The sequence below is a fragment of the Homalodisca vitripennis genome, chromosome 3 (genome assembly GCF_021130785.1).
Source record: "Homalodisca vitripennis isolate AUS2020 chromosome 3, UT_GWSS_2.1, whole genome shotgun sequence".
Taxonomy (NCBI): domain Eukaryota; kingdom Metazoa; phylum Arthropoda; class Insecta; order Hemiptera; family Cicadellidae; genus Homalodisca; species Homalodisca vitripennis.
Genome location: NC_060209.1, coordinates 31,806,529 through 31,823,246, shown reverse-complemented (window position 1 = coordinate 31,823,246; position 16,718 = coordinate 31,806,529). Strand labels below are relative to the sequence as shown.

The following is a 16,718-nucleotide window of genomic DNA, read 5'->3' as shown; positions in this document are numbered from 1 at the left end:
CTGTGGTTGAGATATGATTTCAAAATAAAACACATATGGACACTGGACATACAGGCACCAATCGGAACAAAATGGGATAATCTTTACACGAAATTGTTGCTGTTTTTGTATGTGGTAGTGCCGCCTGCACTTCACGACATAGCACGTGTATTACACCTACTTGAACTTAAAAAAATATAAAACTGGTTATTATTCATTCTGTACAGATATTATTACATTTTCTATAATCATGATCAGTTTATGATTTACAGCAACATTATCTTATCATTGTGAGGAGCAATAAAACTTATGATCAACTTGCATTAATTATTTGGTCTGAACAAAGAATCCAAGTTTACATGTAGTGTACACATTTATTTACACAGTATAACAGTACAAAGAGAGCTTAGTCTATATTTGGTATGAGATGGCTAGACAGCCAGAGCCAGTGTGCCCGAGGTGGTGGTGGGGAGCGGCAGCGGGGGTGGCGACGGGGGTGAGACGAGCTATCGTCACGGGCGGCGGGTACACTGTAACACAATCGAATGATCAATAAACTGAAATATAGAGACAATAATTACCATATTAGACTATGTGGATTATAATAGAGCAACGTGATATCGAGTTTCAAATTTAGATATTGAAGTTATTTAATAACCACTTTCAGAGTTACCACTGACAAAGTTATTATAAGACGCTCATCTGCTGCTCATTACTGGACACAGGGGAGTGTGATTGTACCATTCATTGTTACTGCTGCTCAATGTACCGGCTACAGGTGGAAGAGGAAGTGGAAGCTCATCTGCTGCTCATTACTGGACACAGGGGAGTGTGATTGTACCATTCATTGTTACTGCTGCCCAATGTACCGGCTACAGGTGGAAGAGGAAGCGGAAGCTCATCTGCCGCTCATTACTGGACACAGGGGAGTGTGATTGTACCATTCATTGTTACTGCTGCTCAATGTACCGGCTACAGGTGGAAGAGGAAGTGGAAGCTCATCTGCCGCTCATTACTGGACACAGGGGAGTGTGATTGTACCATTCATTGTTACAGATGCCCAATGTACCGGCTACAGGTGGAAGAGGAAGTGGAAGCTCATCTGCTGCTCATTACTGGACACAGGGGAGTGTGATTGTACCATTCATTGTTACTGCTGCTCAATGTACCGGCTACAGGTGGAAGAGGAAGTGGAAGCTCATCTGCCGCTCATTACTGGACACAGGGGAGTGTGATTGTACCATTCATTGTTACTGCTGCCCAATGTACCGGCTACAGGTGGAAGAGGAAGTGGAAGCTCATCTGCCGCTCATTACTGGACACAGGGGAGTGTGATTGTACTATTCATTGTTACAGATGCCCAATGTACCGGCTACAGGTGGAAGAGGAAGTGGAAGCTCATCTGCCGCTCATTACTGGACACAGGGGAGTGTGATTGTACTATTCATTGTTACTGCTGCCCAATGTACCGGCTACAGGTGGAAGAGGAAGTGGAAGCTCATCTGCCGCTCATTACTGGACACAGGGGAGTGTGATTGTACCATTCATTGTTACTGCTGCTCAATGTACCGGCTACAGGTGGAAGAGGAAGTGGAAGCTCATCTGCCGCTCATTACTGGACACAGGGGAGTGTGATTGTACCATTCATTGTTACAGATGCCCAATGTACCGGCTACAGGTGGAAGAGGAAGTGGAAGCTCATCTGCCGCTCATCTCTAGACACGGGGGATTGTGACTGTACAGTTAATTGTTACAGATGCCCAATGTACCGGCTACAGGTGGAAGAGGAAGTGGAAGCTCATCTGCCGCTCATTACTGGACACAGGGGATTGTGACTGTACAGTTCATTGTTACAGATGCCCAATGTACCGGCTACAGGTGGAAGAGGAAGTGGAAGCGGAAGCTCATCTGCCGCTCATTACTAGACACGGGGGATTGTGACTGTACAGTTCATTGTTACAGATGCCCAATGTACCGGCTACAGGTGGAAGAGGAAGTGGAAGCTCATCTGCCGCTCATCTCTAGACACGGGGGATTGTGACTGTACAGTTAATTGTTACAGATGCCCAATGTACCGGCTACAGGTGGAAGAGGAAGTGGAAAGCTCATCTGCCGCTCATTACTGGACACAGGGGAGTATGATTGTACCATTCATTGTTACTGCTGCTCAATGTACCGGTTACAGGTGGAAGAGGAAGTGGAAGCTCATCTGCCGCTCATCTCTAGACACGGGGGATTGTGACTGTACAGTTCATTGTTACAGATGCCCAATGTACCGGCTACAGGTGGAAGAGGAAGTGGAAACTCATCTGTCGCTCATTACTAGACACGGGAGAGTGTGATTGTACCATTCATTGTTACTGCTGCCCAATGTACCGGCTACAGGTGGAAGAGGAAATGGAAGCTCATTTGCCGCTCATCTCTGGACACGGGGGATTGTGACTGTACAGTTCATTGTTACAGATGCCCAATGTACCGGCTACAGGTGGAAGAGGAAGTGGAAAGCTCATCTGCCGCTCATTACTGGACACAGGGGATTGTGATTGTACCATTCATTGTTACTGCTGCTCAATGTACCGGCTACAGGTGGAAGAGGAAGTGGAAGCTCATCTGCCGCTCATCTCTAGACACGGGGGATTGTGACTGTACAATTCATTGTTACTGCTGCTCAATGTACCGGCTACAGGTGGAAGAGGAAGTGGAAGCTCATCTGCCGCTCATTACTGGACACAGGGGAGTGTGATTGTACCATTCATTGTTACTGCTGCCCAATGTACCGGCTGCACATTGGACTCTGGGATTGCTTTTGATCGTCGATCGATCACCAAACTGTACGAGGGTTTAGGTAACAAAACAATTCAGTAGTGGACTTATCAAACGTGAAGCTGTGTCAGTAGGGATAAAGAATACACTAAAAAACGTAAACAAGTGACATTTCGAAAAATTAACAAAACAAAATATTTTTTTTATATTGATCTATACATGCGTACTCTTATAATACATACTGCTTCGTAAAGATCAATCATGGTTTTCAATAATTTTTCAGTACATTTAAAATACTCATAATATATTTAGATCCAAAAAGTCAATTACTATTGTACTATTGAAAATAATAAATACAAATCAGTGTTTAAATTTTGTACAACAAAACAGTAATCTTCTTTTACTCTCAAAGTCGTACATCACTCCTTTTCGTCACATCATACCTTTTTTTTGTTTAACCAAATTAAAACTATTTATTATAACTGTGTACTATTTTTCTTATTATTTTGAAGTAAATTTTAGACGTAAAATTTCTGAATTTCTTTATTGGATAAGTCTCTAAATAGTAGTTTATTTTACTTACTCTAAAAGAGCACCTAATTAGGCAACTTGTATTCAGTAACCAGGCCCTAGATAATCAAATTTTGATTCACAACTAAAACATTGTTACATAAAAGACTTATAAGCGAAACATTTTGAGAGTGTTAATTTCTAAAATAGGTATAATTTTAGTATTACCAGATATTCTTCTTCTACATAAATATTTTCCTTTGTATCTACCATTTGTAGCCACCAAGTAAAAAGAATTATTTTTAGAATTGTAGGATTAAGTTTACATTACAAAACAATATGTTTCATATAGCCAATACAAAATTTGTGGTATATTATATACTAAAATAGAAAATAAAGTTATTGCTTTTTTTGGTATGTTTAAAAGAATAGAAAGTGTTGAAAGGAACGTTCTTAAAATAGTTCATTAGAAAACTTAATCTATCACTATTCTAGAAGAGCAAAACAAGCTAATCTAATTTTCTAGACCAAACTCCAGGAAAACACACAAGTGGAGCAATTTGAAGTAGATTTCGTAAACGAAGATTAATACAAAAAAAATAAAAGATACGCTCTATGTTCATTGTTCAACTGTACACAATGCATCCTTCCATCTTGGGCTGTGTCACTAAATCCTTGCGCAAAACTACTATTGTTATGAGGTAAATTGTTGGTTTTAATATTTTTTTGTGAGGAGTAAAATCAAAGACGACTAACTATTTACAATAGTATGGTAAAATAATAAAACTATGTATTTAATAGATTACTTACAACGCATTTAAAGAGCGATGAGTACTCGACGGGAACTAAACAATATAAAACGTATAGCAGCTTTCAATGAATTCTCAACTAACATAATTGACAGTTTATTAAAAAAAATATATAAAAAAACACAAAAGAAGAATTTATCAAAAACATCAAGAACTACTTTAAAAGGTCAACATGAAGAAAAACAAAACTGATAATCCTTGAGTTATGGTCCATTTTAAAAAAGAAATAAAAAAACTGTTTAGAAAAAATGTTGACATGAACATAACTTTTTCTACAACATTAAGATAAATAATCTATTTGGAAATAGAAAAGATAAAATTTGAGATGAAAATAAAAGTGGAATTTACAAAATTAACTGTGAAGTTGTGATAAGATTTACATTGGCCAGGCGAAAAGAACTATTAAATAAGATTTAAAGAACATGAAAGATATTATAAATACGGAAAAAAAACAAAAATCAGCTATTAAAAACAAATCAGACGTTTAAAAACTTCACATTATTAAAACTAGTTCATAAAAACAAGAACAACTCCACGCTCATGGAACATTATACATAAAAAAACATAAATGTGAAATACTAAACAATGATTTTGGACCGATTCAAAATTCATTCTTTCTTTAAAATATAACTAAATTCTTTTTTGACCCGAACGTTTTATATATATATATATATATATATATATATATATATATATATACTTATTTTATTTTTAACTATACAAATCTTGTATTAAGCTTATTCAGCTAATAATTGTTTTAAATTATAAAATATTTATACTATTTAAAATGTTTGATTCTCACCTGATGATGGCATTAGATGTCGAAATGCCTCATGTGAAAATTAAAATTATTGGATAATTGTGGGCTTTCTTATATAGAAAATATGCAATTAATATTTGCAGAAAAAAGTAACAGCGTTATTTAAAACGGAAATAAAATTACGGATTTTAAATCACGGATCCTATAACATATTGTGAGAATAAGACTACATAAAAGTCAAAATAAGGAGAGATAAAAATTTAAGTATTTCGATACATACATTTAAAGCGATTGGCGTCACGAGGCTGGTCATTGTCTTTGGCTGGAGAGCGGTTCCGCCCGGCTAGCAGCAAGATGGCCAGGAGGAACACCAATATAGCTGCCCCCGCCCCCGCCACACCCTCCGCCCCTGAGAGGGGGGACATCAGCCTTGGGGCGAGGGCCGAGTGCGTATCTACCAGTAGACACTGGCTGGTCTGTCCAGTACTGGTCACAGATATCTGCAAGAGTTGTTAAATTATTAAACAATTATTTCTTGTGTCACTTGTCCCACAGTTTTATTTAAAGGTGTAAACAAAATTGATTAGCCTACAGAAATACACATGATAACATTTCATATATTACATTTTTATATCTTTAGCTCTTAGTAATGCATACCCTCTAGATACAGTTATCAGCAAGTACATAATATTATAGTGGAAATAGTCCTAATCTGAATATTCACTGTAGAGCTGTCCTTGTACAAACTGTATTTATTTAAACAAACGGAAAGAACACTTGTTTATTTTAGTTGCTTTTATTCCGTCCAACGCAATTACAGTAATAGTTTTCGAGATTGAATTACAGTTTAGTTTAGTAAGTGCGTTGTTTCTCAGTTTTATAAAACAGTTTTATAATTTCTAAACATTGTTTCAACATTTAAATGCTTTTTAGTTATTTAAATAGTTTATTCACAAATGTTTCGTGGTTTTAATGTATTTTGAGTGCGTCATTAAAGTGATTATGTCATACCAGAGTTGAAATAAAAAGTACTGGGCTTAAGAAAAAGCCCTGAGGTAGACCCAACAGAATAGCGACCACTAAACGTACCTGTACGTGGTAAAGAGTATCGGATCCTAGGGACAGTGAGATGGTCGAGGTGTTGGTGAGCAGGTTTCCACTGAGGCCCCCGTCCTCGGGCCCCCAGGTGACTAGGTACCAGGGTCCCGACCCTAGGAGGGGCTCCCAGGCTACTCTGGCGCTCACCACGTCCAGATCCCGAGACATCGATGTCAGCTGAGGGAACCAGTCGGCTATCATCTAAAGGCACATTCAGTGTTATAATATGTGGACAAGAAAAGCATAGAAAAACACGTGCATTTGTCAGTAGGCCTAATCAAAATTCCAAAGCCAAATCAATTAATGTTAAATTTATTCAACACACAGTTAGTAAAAAATATAGCTTTTTTTGTTTATTTTTGTCAATTAATGTTTATGTCACACACGTGATAAAAGTTCTCTCCCCTTCTACCCAAAGATGGTGAATCAGAGAGAATGTGAATGATCTTCAAGAATAATTCAGCCAATATTTTAACTATCTGTTGTCAATTATAATAAATATATTATTAATATAATTATTATTAATTATGCTGCCGCCTACCTTGATTTTAGACCCATAAGAACAATGTCAAATACCTATTAACCAAATTTACGTCCATTTTGGTTGTATAGTTATGGGATGTGTTTCATTTTAAAGATGACATTAATACGAATCGCAAAAGTTCTTCAATTTTTCAATCAAGTTTTTTGTTGCTTAGAAAAAAGGTTCAGTCTTATTTGTACATCGTTGAAATTCGTAAGGTATACACTTTACAAGGATAACTTAGGTTAAACAAATGAGGGAGTGAATCACTACTGATATGTATTTTATTCCGAAATTAACACTACCAAAAATGTTTGGGCACCCTAGAGTACAGAATCCATAGTTAAATGTTTAATTGAAATGGTTTTATCCCATCAGGTACACTTTTGAAAAGATGGGTGCAATCTTAAAAAATTACCAAAATGTTCAAAATTACCTTAAAACGTACAGTTTTGCTGTTACAAGACCTGGTCCTTTTTTATAAGTTTTCAATTTATGCAAGTTTGGACTGATCAAATATTTCATAGTTTGGAACTAAGCTAAAGTTTAAAAATACTGTAAATGTAAGTCTGTTGCAAAGAACTGTTGGCAGATTCCCATGTAGTAAATAGTTGCACAACTTATGAATAATATTTACCTCGTTACTGACGATACGATCATCAACCGAGGACATTTTGTCTCCTGGTGCACCGAGGTCGAGACCCACACTCCGAGCGATGAGTGCAGCCTCTCTCAATGACGGAGACCTCGGCTTCCTCCGCGTCCTCGGTCTGCAAGTCCTGCAGGATGCGAGCAGGTGTTTCATCTTGTTGCCAGAGAGTCCTGAGACCACTGCAGACTCTGGAGAAAGAGATGAGTTGGCAGGAGAAGATGGTTCGGAGTGGACAGAGTTTGATCCTGTTCCATCTTGTAACCGGCATAATTTGTCCTGAAAATAAAACGAACACTAAGTTTCTTATATAAGAAACATTTATTTATAAAAATGGTGTGTAAAGATTGGGGTAACGATGGTTAGCATGGTTTAATTTGTTGTTACGAATTTAAAATTTTACGGCCATTTCAGAAAAATGTCATTGATATTTTTACACGATTGACATTTAAAGCCTCTAGTAACGGAGATAACAATTAATTTAAACATTATAAACTAGATAGATAAGATAAATAAAACATGAACAGTTATGGCAGAGAGCAATGAGGAGAAGAAATCTAAAAATATAAAAACTAAACTGGAAAAAGAGGGGAGTGAGAGAAAGAAGAATGAGTAAAGTAAAGATGTCCTATTTTACCAGGCGAAGTTAGAGCTAAGCAGCCCTCTCTAACACTTAACCTGAGGACCAACGGCTTAAAGGTGACTTCCGAACCAACACCAACTGGCCGGGCTGCTTGCAAGGACAGGATCGCTCAGCGGTCACTCATCCAAGCAGCAGCCACGCTAGACGTTGCTTGATCCGGTTATCTTGCGATAGCCGTTGTACCCACTACACTGCGGAGTACAACGAGTGCAAAGAGGAGAATTAGAGAGACAGAGAGAGTGTTTCATCGATCAGTTTATTTGATAGTTATGGTTATGAAAATGGTTGTTTTCTGTGATGTTTGTTAAAATTTAGTTTTTTTCAATTATCACATCGAAAAATATACATAACACATTGGTATGTATAAGTGTGTATAATAATACTCAATCCAATCATGATATGATTTAAGATGGCCGAATAATCTATAATCAACTTTTAAATTTTAAATCAAAGTTTTCTTTATGTATTTTTCAGATGTTTTCTGTTATGTAAATATAATTGTAAAAATATTTAAAATTATGTATTGTGACATGTAAAATATTTATTGATATATACAACCAATGTTTGTTTTGGTTGTTTATAAGGTTATTAATGTAAAATGGTACAATGTATTTGGAATTTAAATTTTGGATACGAATTTTCATCTCCACGTTTTTATTTTTAATTAATTAATAGTTGTAGTATGTGTTTAGATGTTTTTTTCTTAGATTTTTGTTCTCAAATAGCTTCGGATAGAGAGGATAAAAAAACTGCATTGTAAACAAATGGTTATTCTTGAATACAAAAGTTTGAATATGAAAAAAGTTTGATCTTTACTTTGCGCGAGAGGAATAAGAAATAAGTATATTACACGTACAAAATTACATACATTATAAATTATAGTTTTGTACTTGCTTAACATCGTTTCAAAATATAACAGGTTTTATTAAATTTAAAATCAAGATTTGACCAGGATAAGTAAACAATTCCCCAACATAAATCTAAACTTGTGAAAAGGAAGGTGACTTATTTAACTGAAAAAGTTGTAAATATGCAGTGCAGGACAGCTCTCTGTGCTGATCTTGATTGTAGAAGCCGGTCTCTCTGACGACCTTTCATTTAGAAAGTCAACACAGAGACACCTGGCTAGTTAATAAATGTGCGTTAATAAATCCCCAGATCTAATAATATCGCCAATTACTTACTGCCTTAATTGGTGTAATTAACACCGCACTGTCAGTTAGTTTCTTCCACTTTCTATTTTCCTAATCATCTCGGATCATTGGATGGGCCATTAACCTGCTTCTTGGCACGTTGAATGTACGAGTATAACAAAATTCCAAACACGTTTTACAAACATGTAATTAGTAAATATCGAGCTCTAAATGTATTAATTTAAGTACACTACGTTCGCATCTGAAACATCAACGGATTATATTACCTTATTAACCAGGTTTTATTGCATCTAAAATTCTGACACAATTAATTAAAAATAGAAAATAAAACCTTGAGTATTAACAATATTATGGGTGTTTGTATAATATAATAAGTTAATATGTTAGGTGTGTTTATTAAATCACTAGTCAATGCATAGTTGGATGTTGAAGAAATGGAGAATTGTGATTTAGTTGATACAAAAATCGACAAGTGACATTTCCTAAATGCACGCTATTACAAATTATCTTAAGTGGTGAAGCCGCGTAAGGTAAATCATGCAAGCTGAATAGCACAGGTTATTTTATTACTAAAAAAACATTTTTGGCACGAATAAGTGTTTTTTTATCGTGGAAAATTAAAATATAAACAAAAAGAATAAGCTTATTATTTACTAAAAGTATTAGATTACAATTATCATTACACAAACACAGTTTTTAACTCTCATTAGAGTAAAAACTAACCTAATAAAACATAATTGAATTTCCCGAAATAATTTTCAAACACGCAAAAAAATGTAAACTTTGGCTGTTTGTTTAGACGATTCTGTTAATAATTTATGACCAGCTAATTTAAAAACACACAGTTGACATTAAAATTTTTCCAACAGTCATTGCTATATTCGAGTCGTAGGTGGTTGGTAGACGAATGCAGACGTATTGTGACCTGTATTCTGTAGTTCAGTTTTAATGATTAGTGTTGTGTAGTTGTTTTTATTAAGTGTAAGTTTTAGAGTTAGTGAAGTTGACACACAACATGGTGGTTTGTTATTCCGACTTAGGCGTGTCAACAACGCTCTGGTATGATTTGTTTATTTTAACCTAGTTTGTAATTATGTATTAGGTTAGTTATTACCTGAAGAAGAGATCAGATTGCAGATATCGAAACGTAGTGTTACTGAATTTTTTTGTTTCACTGGACCATTGCTGTATGTCGTTCTTTTTTATAAATATTGTACATGCATTTTTTATTTTTTGGTTATGTCTTATATTTTGACACCTGAAGAAGGGAACAGATTCCAGTTCACGAAACGCTCGCTTTTATTATATGTTCTGGGGTTTAAGTGGTGATCAAAATTTGCCTCATGAAATACAACTTGTTACACAATAATAAGTTTTCACAGTTTTATGCACGAATGACAAAAAATGCTCTACCGATCGACTGAATTAGTTACAAGCTCCAAATTTGAGTAGATTGCAAATATTTCACTTCACCATTTGCTCGGTTTGAGAATAGTTTTGATCCGTATAAACTAAAAAGTAGCAGAACACAAAAGGAAAACGATGAATCCTGTTTATCGGTGGCTCGCAACCCTATCATTTCTTATGAACGCTCGTCCTAAAGAGAGCACTTCTCCCCTCAAATTAGAGGCGTTTACAGACAGACAGACCGACGTCGACGACTGCTCTATAATTATTACTCGCGTAACAATGCACGGTCAGGGGAATATTAGCAGGTATTAAAGGGTGTAATTTCCAAAGGGGAGGGCTTTCACTTTTGTACGCGCAATGTCTTCGTAATTGTATAATTATAGCTCGAGCAAAAGAGCTTTTAGTTTTTATGCCTGTAAGAAAGATGACTGAATTTGAAATCTTCAAGTCGGAAACATTCCAAAGTGTTACATTCTTATTGTATTTTAACGATAGTCTCGTTTGGTAAGATTTTAATTGCTTTAAATCGGCCGGGTTGCCACTCCGAGTGTCCATTCCGTATAATGGACATTTTTTGAGCAGGTGTAGAAGAATCATTTCTTTGTTGAGAGAAACACTGCTCTTTACGAGTATTTAAAAATATGCTTGAGATTTAAATACAGGAAGAGTTAAGGGGTTTTGTTTATACATTCCAGAATGTTTTCATATCATATGGTACGTCTAAGTTTATACTCTAGACGTTTTATAAGAGTTCAGGCTGTTTATTCTTACCGGATACTCTGCGATTATGAAAAGCCCAGCGATTAACTATAAATTCTATACAAATTTAAGACAGAATTAGTATTTACTTAAATGCTTAAAAATAAACTCTTTTTTTTTTCTTTCTTTTTTCTCTCGTATTTTAGCCAGTGGCGCAGTGAAGCGGGTTATCGCATGACAACCAGATCAAGTAACGTCGAGCGTGGCTGCTGCTTGGATGGGTGACCGCTGAGCGATCCTGTCCTTGCAAGCAGCACCATCGGTGGTGGTTCGGAAGTTACCTTTAAGCCGTTGGTCCCCAGATTACGTGTTATAGAGGGCTTCTTAGCCCTAACTTCGCCTGGTAAAATAAGACATCTTTACTTTACTTTACTTTGCTCTTTCAAGGCTCTTCTTTCTCTCTTTCATCCTAAAGTTGAAGAAGATAATTAGCTGTAATTGATGGCTTCAGATTTTCATAACATGTTGACGGTTTCTTTAATAATCTTAACTAGCTCTAAGCACTCATTAGAAAGGCTCTGTCTTCCTTTGTCTTAGGGTGACAGTATCATGCCGGAGGGGTTTTACACGCAGAGGGTTTTACACGACTCTAAATCTCTTGTTATTCTGGTTTTTTGTTTTAAAAATATTGTCATTGTGTTTTCTGAGTTTTGTCATTTTCGTAACACCATTAAAATTTATTACACTCATTAAAACATTTTTTGACTATAAGTCTTCTGTGTTGCTTCTCATCCTATTCCAAAATATCAGAACATCCTGAAATCTTGATAATTACCAAATAATTCGATAATTTTGTGACACAACCAAATTTTAGTCCAATATTCTCAAAGTTTTAGTCGCTTGGTTTTAGAACGATGTTTTTTTCTGCCTAATAAGATGTTACGGTGTCTCAATGTCCTGAGCCCAACCTTTAGAAAATAAAAATTTACCGAGAACTTTATACGTGCAGAGTTAGGGTCACATGGCCCTTTCTTAAACTTAACCTGTGACAACAAATTAATAAATGAAATTAAATTAAATATTACGTTATGAATGAAAATTGAAAATAATTGCATTTAAATAACATACAGAAATTAATATGATATTTTAACACGTACATTAAAATTTGGAAAATTAATAAACTAACTACTTCTGTAAATCTTAAAAACATGAAATAAAATAATACTTTTAACATACACATAAAACGAAATCCTTAGGATTTGTAACGTTGGACTTCTGGATTTGCTAGTTCTTTATAGTATATGTGTTCTCTAATTTTCTATCGACATTTCTAGCCATTGGTTCTAAGCCATAGTAAATTTATCCGATCTTAAATACTGTTGACTTTAGAAATTTTCTGGAATCTGGGTTCTCTTGCCCTGATTTTCCTTGGTCTCTGGAATCAAACTACAATATTTTGGTCAACTCGGCTTGTAGCTTGCCTAAACATCAATATCTCTACACTTTTAAGACTTCCTGTACTTCGCGTGGGTTCCAGTCTCCTGGTTTATCCGGTATTATAAAACTCCTGTATCATTTTTACATGGAAATTTGTTTACACGTGGCTTATCGTTATTCGGCTGGCTAATAGCGTCTGTGTAAAGTGTTTGAAATACTTCTCTAAAGATCCACCCCCCATTTAGTAAACTATTCACTGCAGTTGCACAGAATATATGTCCATTTATAGAATTATGAATGAACAAATAAATTAATATATTATTTTTTTAATTTAACGTTTCCCACCATTGTGTACAGCGAATGATATATTTCTCAGAAAAGGCATGCAAAGTTACATGGAGTATAAACATGTGTTTCCTTTGCATATTGTATTATTTGTTTATATTATTAGTTTATTTGCTGTTATTACTCATAGATCTTTTTCAGTAAATGTTGTTATTTATTTATAGATCTTTTAGCACTTGTTATTTACTTATAGCTATTTTTACATTCTTGATTATTGTATATTGTATTGTTTATATATTCATTTTTTGTGGCACAATAATTTTCCATATTATTATTTCTCATATATATTAGCTTGTCCTCAAACTGTAGTGGTGGCTTGTGTCTTATTTATGTTACGGTTTTTATGGATGGAATGAAATAAAAATATAGTGATTTCCATCATTTTCATTTACATTAATCTATTTAATAATGAGAAATCAAAATTTAAGTCTTTTTCATAAATTGTATGTTTAAACTTGCACAACTTACATTATAAAAAATAGTGTTATAATGTAATATGTCATAACAATAAGAGAAAATCTAGCCGTTCCTAGACTATAACATTATTCACAACTGCTACTGAAAGTAACTACGTACTTTACTGTACTGTAATGAAGAGTAATAAACTCTTGTGTTACCACTCTTTACAATACCATTATAATGATAAAGGTGATAATAATCGTATAAATCTGTTAAGGAGAGATCACACATGTAAATACAATAAATTATAGGCTTCACCACTCCGGGAGCAAGAGAGATGAAAATATGTGTAAATAAAATTGCCATTGCCACGAGTGGAGTATGTCACTGAATGAAAGAAAACTCTTCTTTGAGAGGACATTTCGACCTTCTCACTGAATTTACTTAGAGTGATCAGAATGAATACCTTATATCTCTGAGAGCAATTGAACTCAGTGTACTATCTGTATATGAATTAACTCTGCTCAGTTATTTAAGGACTGTATGCTTGAAATTTTTTGAAACTTTTGAAGTTTATGATCAAGTAATATTAATTTAAATAGAACTTACACATATTGACTTGCAGTCACAGCAGAAGGTGTTGCCTGCCACATCTGGGTCACCCATGGTTCGCTCACAGTTCACCACACACTAAAACATAACAATGGTGGTGTTAATCCTCACAGATTTAAATCCAGATTATATGAAGTAAAGCTAAATAGACACAGAACCTCTTAAAATGTACTGATTAATTTTTACAACGCCGCTTGAAATACATATTTTTTGGGGTGTTGAGGATTACAGTTGAGTCCACCCTTTGGATCTTTAATTTTCTGAATAGTCAGGGTTTTATACCTTGGACGAAGATTTATTCTCCTCATTGTCTCTCTGCCATAATTGTTCATGGTGAAATCAAGAAGAGACACTGTACTTCAGACATAAATATACAAACAAGTATTCTAAACTTATCGATTTTTGGGTTTCAGAGTTGATTTCATAATACATCAGTAGTGTATTTTATACTTGTTTTCAATATTAATATATATGTTGAAAACATTAATGGTAGATATTAAGTGTGGTGAATGAGCATTTTTAGTAACGACATAAGGTTACTAAATTCCTAACGGATAAATGTCCATAAAGCTTCAGAATGTAACAGACGTTTTGGCTATAGCGGGGCGGGATTAAAGACTCCGCTTTGTCTCAAATTGTTCTAGAACTCATACCCATAGAGCTATGGTAACATTCTAAAAATTCCGCAGCTTGTAAATTATGTTCTAGAATTAGATTTTTGTTGCCCAAAAATACAAAACAAAGATTTGATACTGATAAAATTGTGATGCAAATAAACTTTTCACGATATACCAGCTTTCGGAATATATTAATCAATTTTCACTAAATTTGGTGCATGAAAATGTAATTGGTTATCACATTTTGTGCTTGGCGTGTTCAAACAATCCAAAAAACCACAAAAACAAGGCAGCACTGACCTCCCTCGAAGATTACAACAACAAAAAACAGTTACGGATTGTATAGTAACAGGGGACGCTATTTGGATGGAACATGTCAATTATAAAAGAAAAGACAGTCAACAAGAATGCTCTGATATCAATATCTAACTGTATGTCGGTGCAAACCGTTGGAAAGAACGCGTGCCACGTTACGATAAGTGTCATAAAAAATAAAGATTAAATATACAAAATGTTTTACCTTTAAAAAGTATATTATAAAGTAGTTTTTAATTTGTTCATTTTAAATTCAAAACGTCTGTTAATTTCTGGACAGCCCTCATAGTTATTACTCAACGATATAGGAGCAATCTTAGGCGCAGAACGATCATCTTCCTCAAAAATGTTTAGTTATTATATAAAAAAGTACCTCAAGATAAAACTTTATACAACATTATCATACGCACATTGACATATATTCAACGTCTAAAATATCGGATTAGTCCTACCATGTGCGTTCATGAGGACATGAATGAGATAACATATGTGAGGCAATACTCAAGAATAAGACAACGTGAATAAGACTCACAGTCTATTTCGAAAATCAAAGAACTGGCTTTTAAGTACTTGGACAACAATGGTGCACCACGATTACCAACCGTTCTTGAGCCATAGGCCTGAAATTTTAGAAATTTGACTGAGGATTAGTGAAGTATACTAACACTTACCGTATTGAGAACAAATTAAGCTATGGGCTTGAAATTTGGAAGTAACTTTTTCTGCAATAGGCAAAATTGATGTTTCTTTAGTGGTGGTTAGGATACCTTTAAGGGTATGCACATTGTCATTCATCATCGCACATCCTTCAAACAGCGGGGTCCTGGGGCACGGTGTCTGGCCTATATAATACAGATAACGTTTAGTAAATTTTGCGATAGTAAGATTCAGGCAGCTTTTAGGACAATGTAATGAACCATACAGTTGTGGTTTGATTTTCGGGCAATGGAATGAACCATAAAGTTGTGGTTTGCTTTTTGGACAATGGGATTGCCTATAAAGTTGAGGTTTGATTTTCGGACAGTGGAATGAACCATAAAGTTATGTTTTACTTTTCGGACAATGGAATGAACCACAAATTTGTGGTTTGCTTTTCGGACAATGAAATGAACCATAAAGTTGTATTTTTGCTTTTCGGACAATGGAATGAACCATAAAGTTGTGTAAACAACGTGAATAAGACTCACAGTCTAACTCGAAATTTAAAAGAACTGACTTTTAAGTACCAGAACAGCAATGGAGCACCACGATTACCAACTGATTTTGAAGGTTGAAGACAATCGTAAAGTCAGAAGGGTTCTGTCTTCCCCGCAGGTATCAGCGGCTGCACTGAAAGAAGAACGGGAGGAAACCAAACAGACGAGTTTCTGTGAGTGTCGGAGGCAGATGAGCTATTAAGATATCACTCCAATTAACCGGTCAGCAGTGCCAGTGGCAGGTGCTAGCTTCTCTTGGGGGGTCTGCGGCAATCAGCGCCCGGGGGAGGATCCTCTGGTCAATCAGGGTTGATTGCGCTTCCGTCCTTAGCGCAGTTGTGAGGAAATGTTCAACAGTCACGAATGATCAAAGGGAATCCTATAAATGTAAATAGAATTGGAAATTATTTACAGAGAAACGCAGAGATTGATCAGACAATGAGATTAAGTCTATCCGGTCTATCACAAGACTTTATTATTTTTTGTTAAAGTCTAATAGATATTTGATTTTTACATCTCATTTTGGACATTGCAAAGATCGAAATCTCTTACTGAACAGAAAATCATAGTTCACATGTTTTAAAATTCTCAATTTGTAATGTACAATTGCCAAATACCATCAATTGATAATCCATCAGTATTGCTTGTGGATCAAACAATATTTTACTTGAGTAATATAGTTTCTACATAATAGAGCTAAATTTTGTGAGAAATAAAAAACAATGGGAATTTAAAATTGGATGAGTTTTAGAATATAAATGTTGCTCAACATAACTGGGCTGTCAATTCCACCAAACAGG

The 16,718-nt window shown here is 35.1% G+C and overlaps 1 protein-coding gene across 1 annotated transcript in view; it reads right to left on the bottom strand.

The window, feature by feature from the left end:
- Positions 1-333: 333 nt before the first annotated feature.
- The window catches only part of LOC124356767, a 35,337-nt gene continuing 18,952 nt past the window's right edge, over positions 334-16,718 (bottom strand). Inside the window, exons 2-6 of the mRNA XM_046807956.1 lie at positions 13,788-13,868; positions 7,080-7,370; positions 5,911-6,120; positions 5,102-5,321; positions 334-509 (exon numbers count right to left, since the gene is read on the bottom strand). Coding sequence (XP_046663912.1) covers positions 391-509; positions 5,102-5,321; positions 5,911-6,120; positions 7,080-7,370; positions 13,788-13,868 — 921 coding nt within the window. The 3' untranslated portion in view covers positions 334-390. The remainder of the gene's footprint in view (positions 510-5,101; positions 5,322-5,910; positions 6,121-7,079; positions 7,371-13,787; positions 13,869-16,718) is intronic.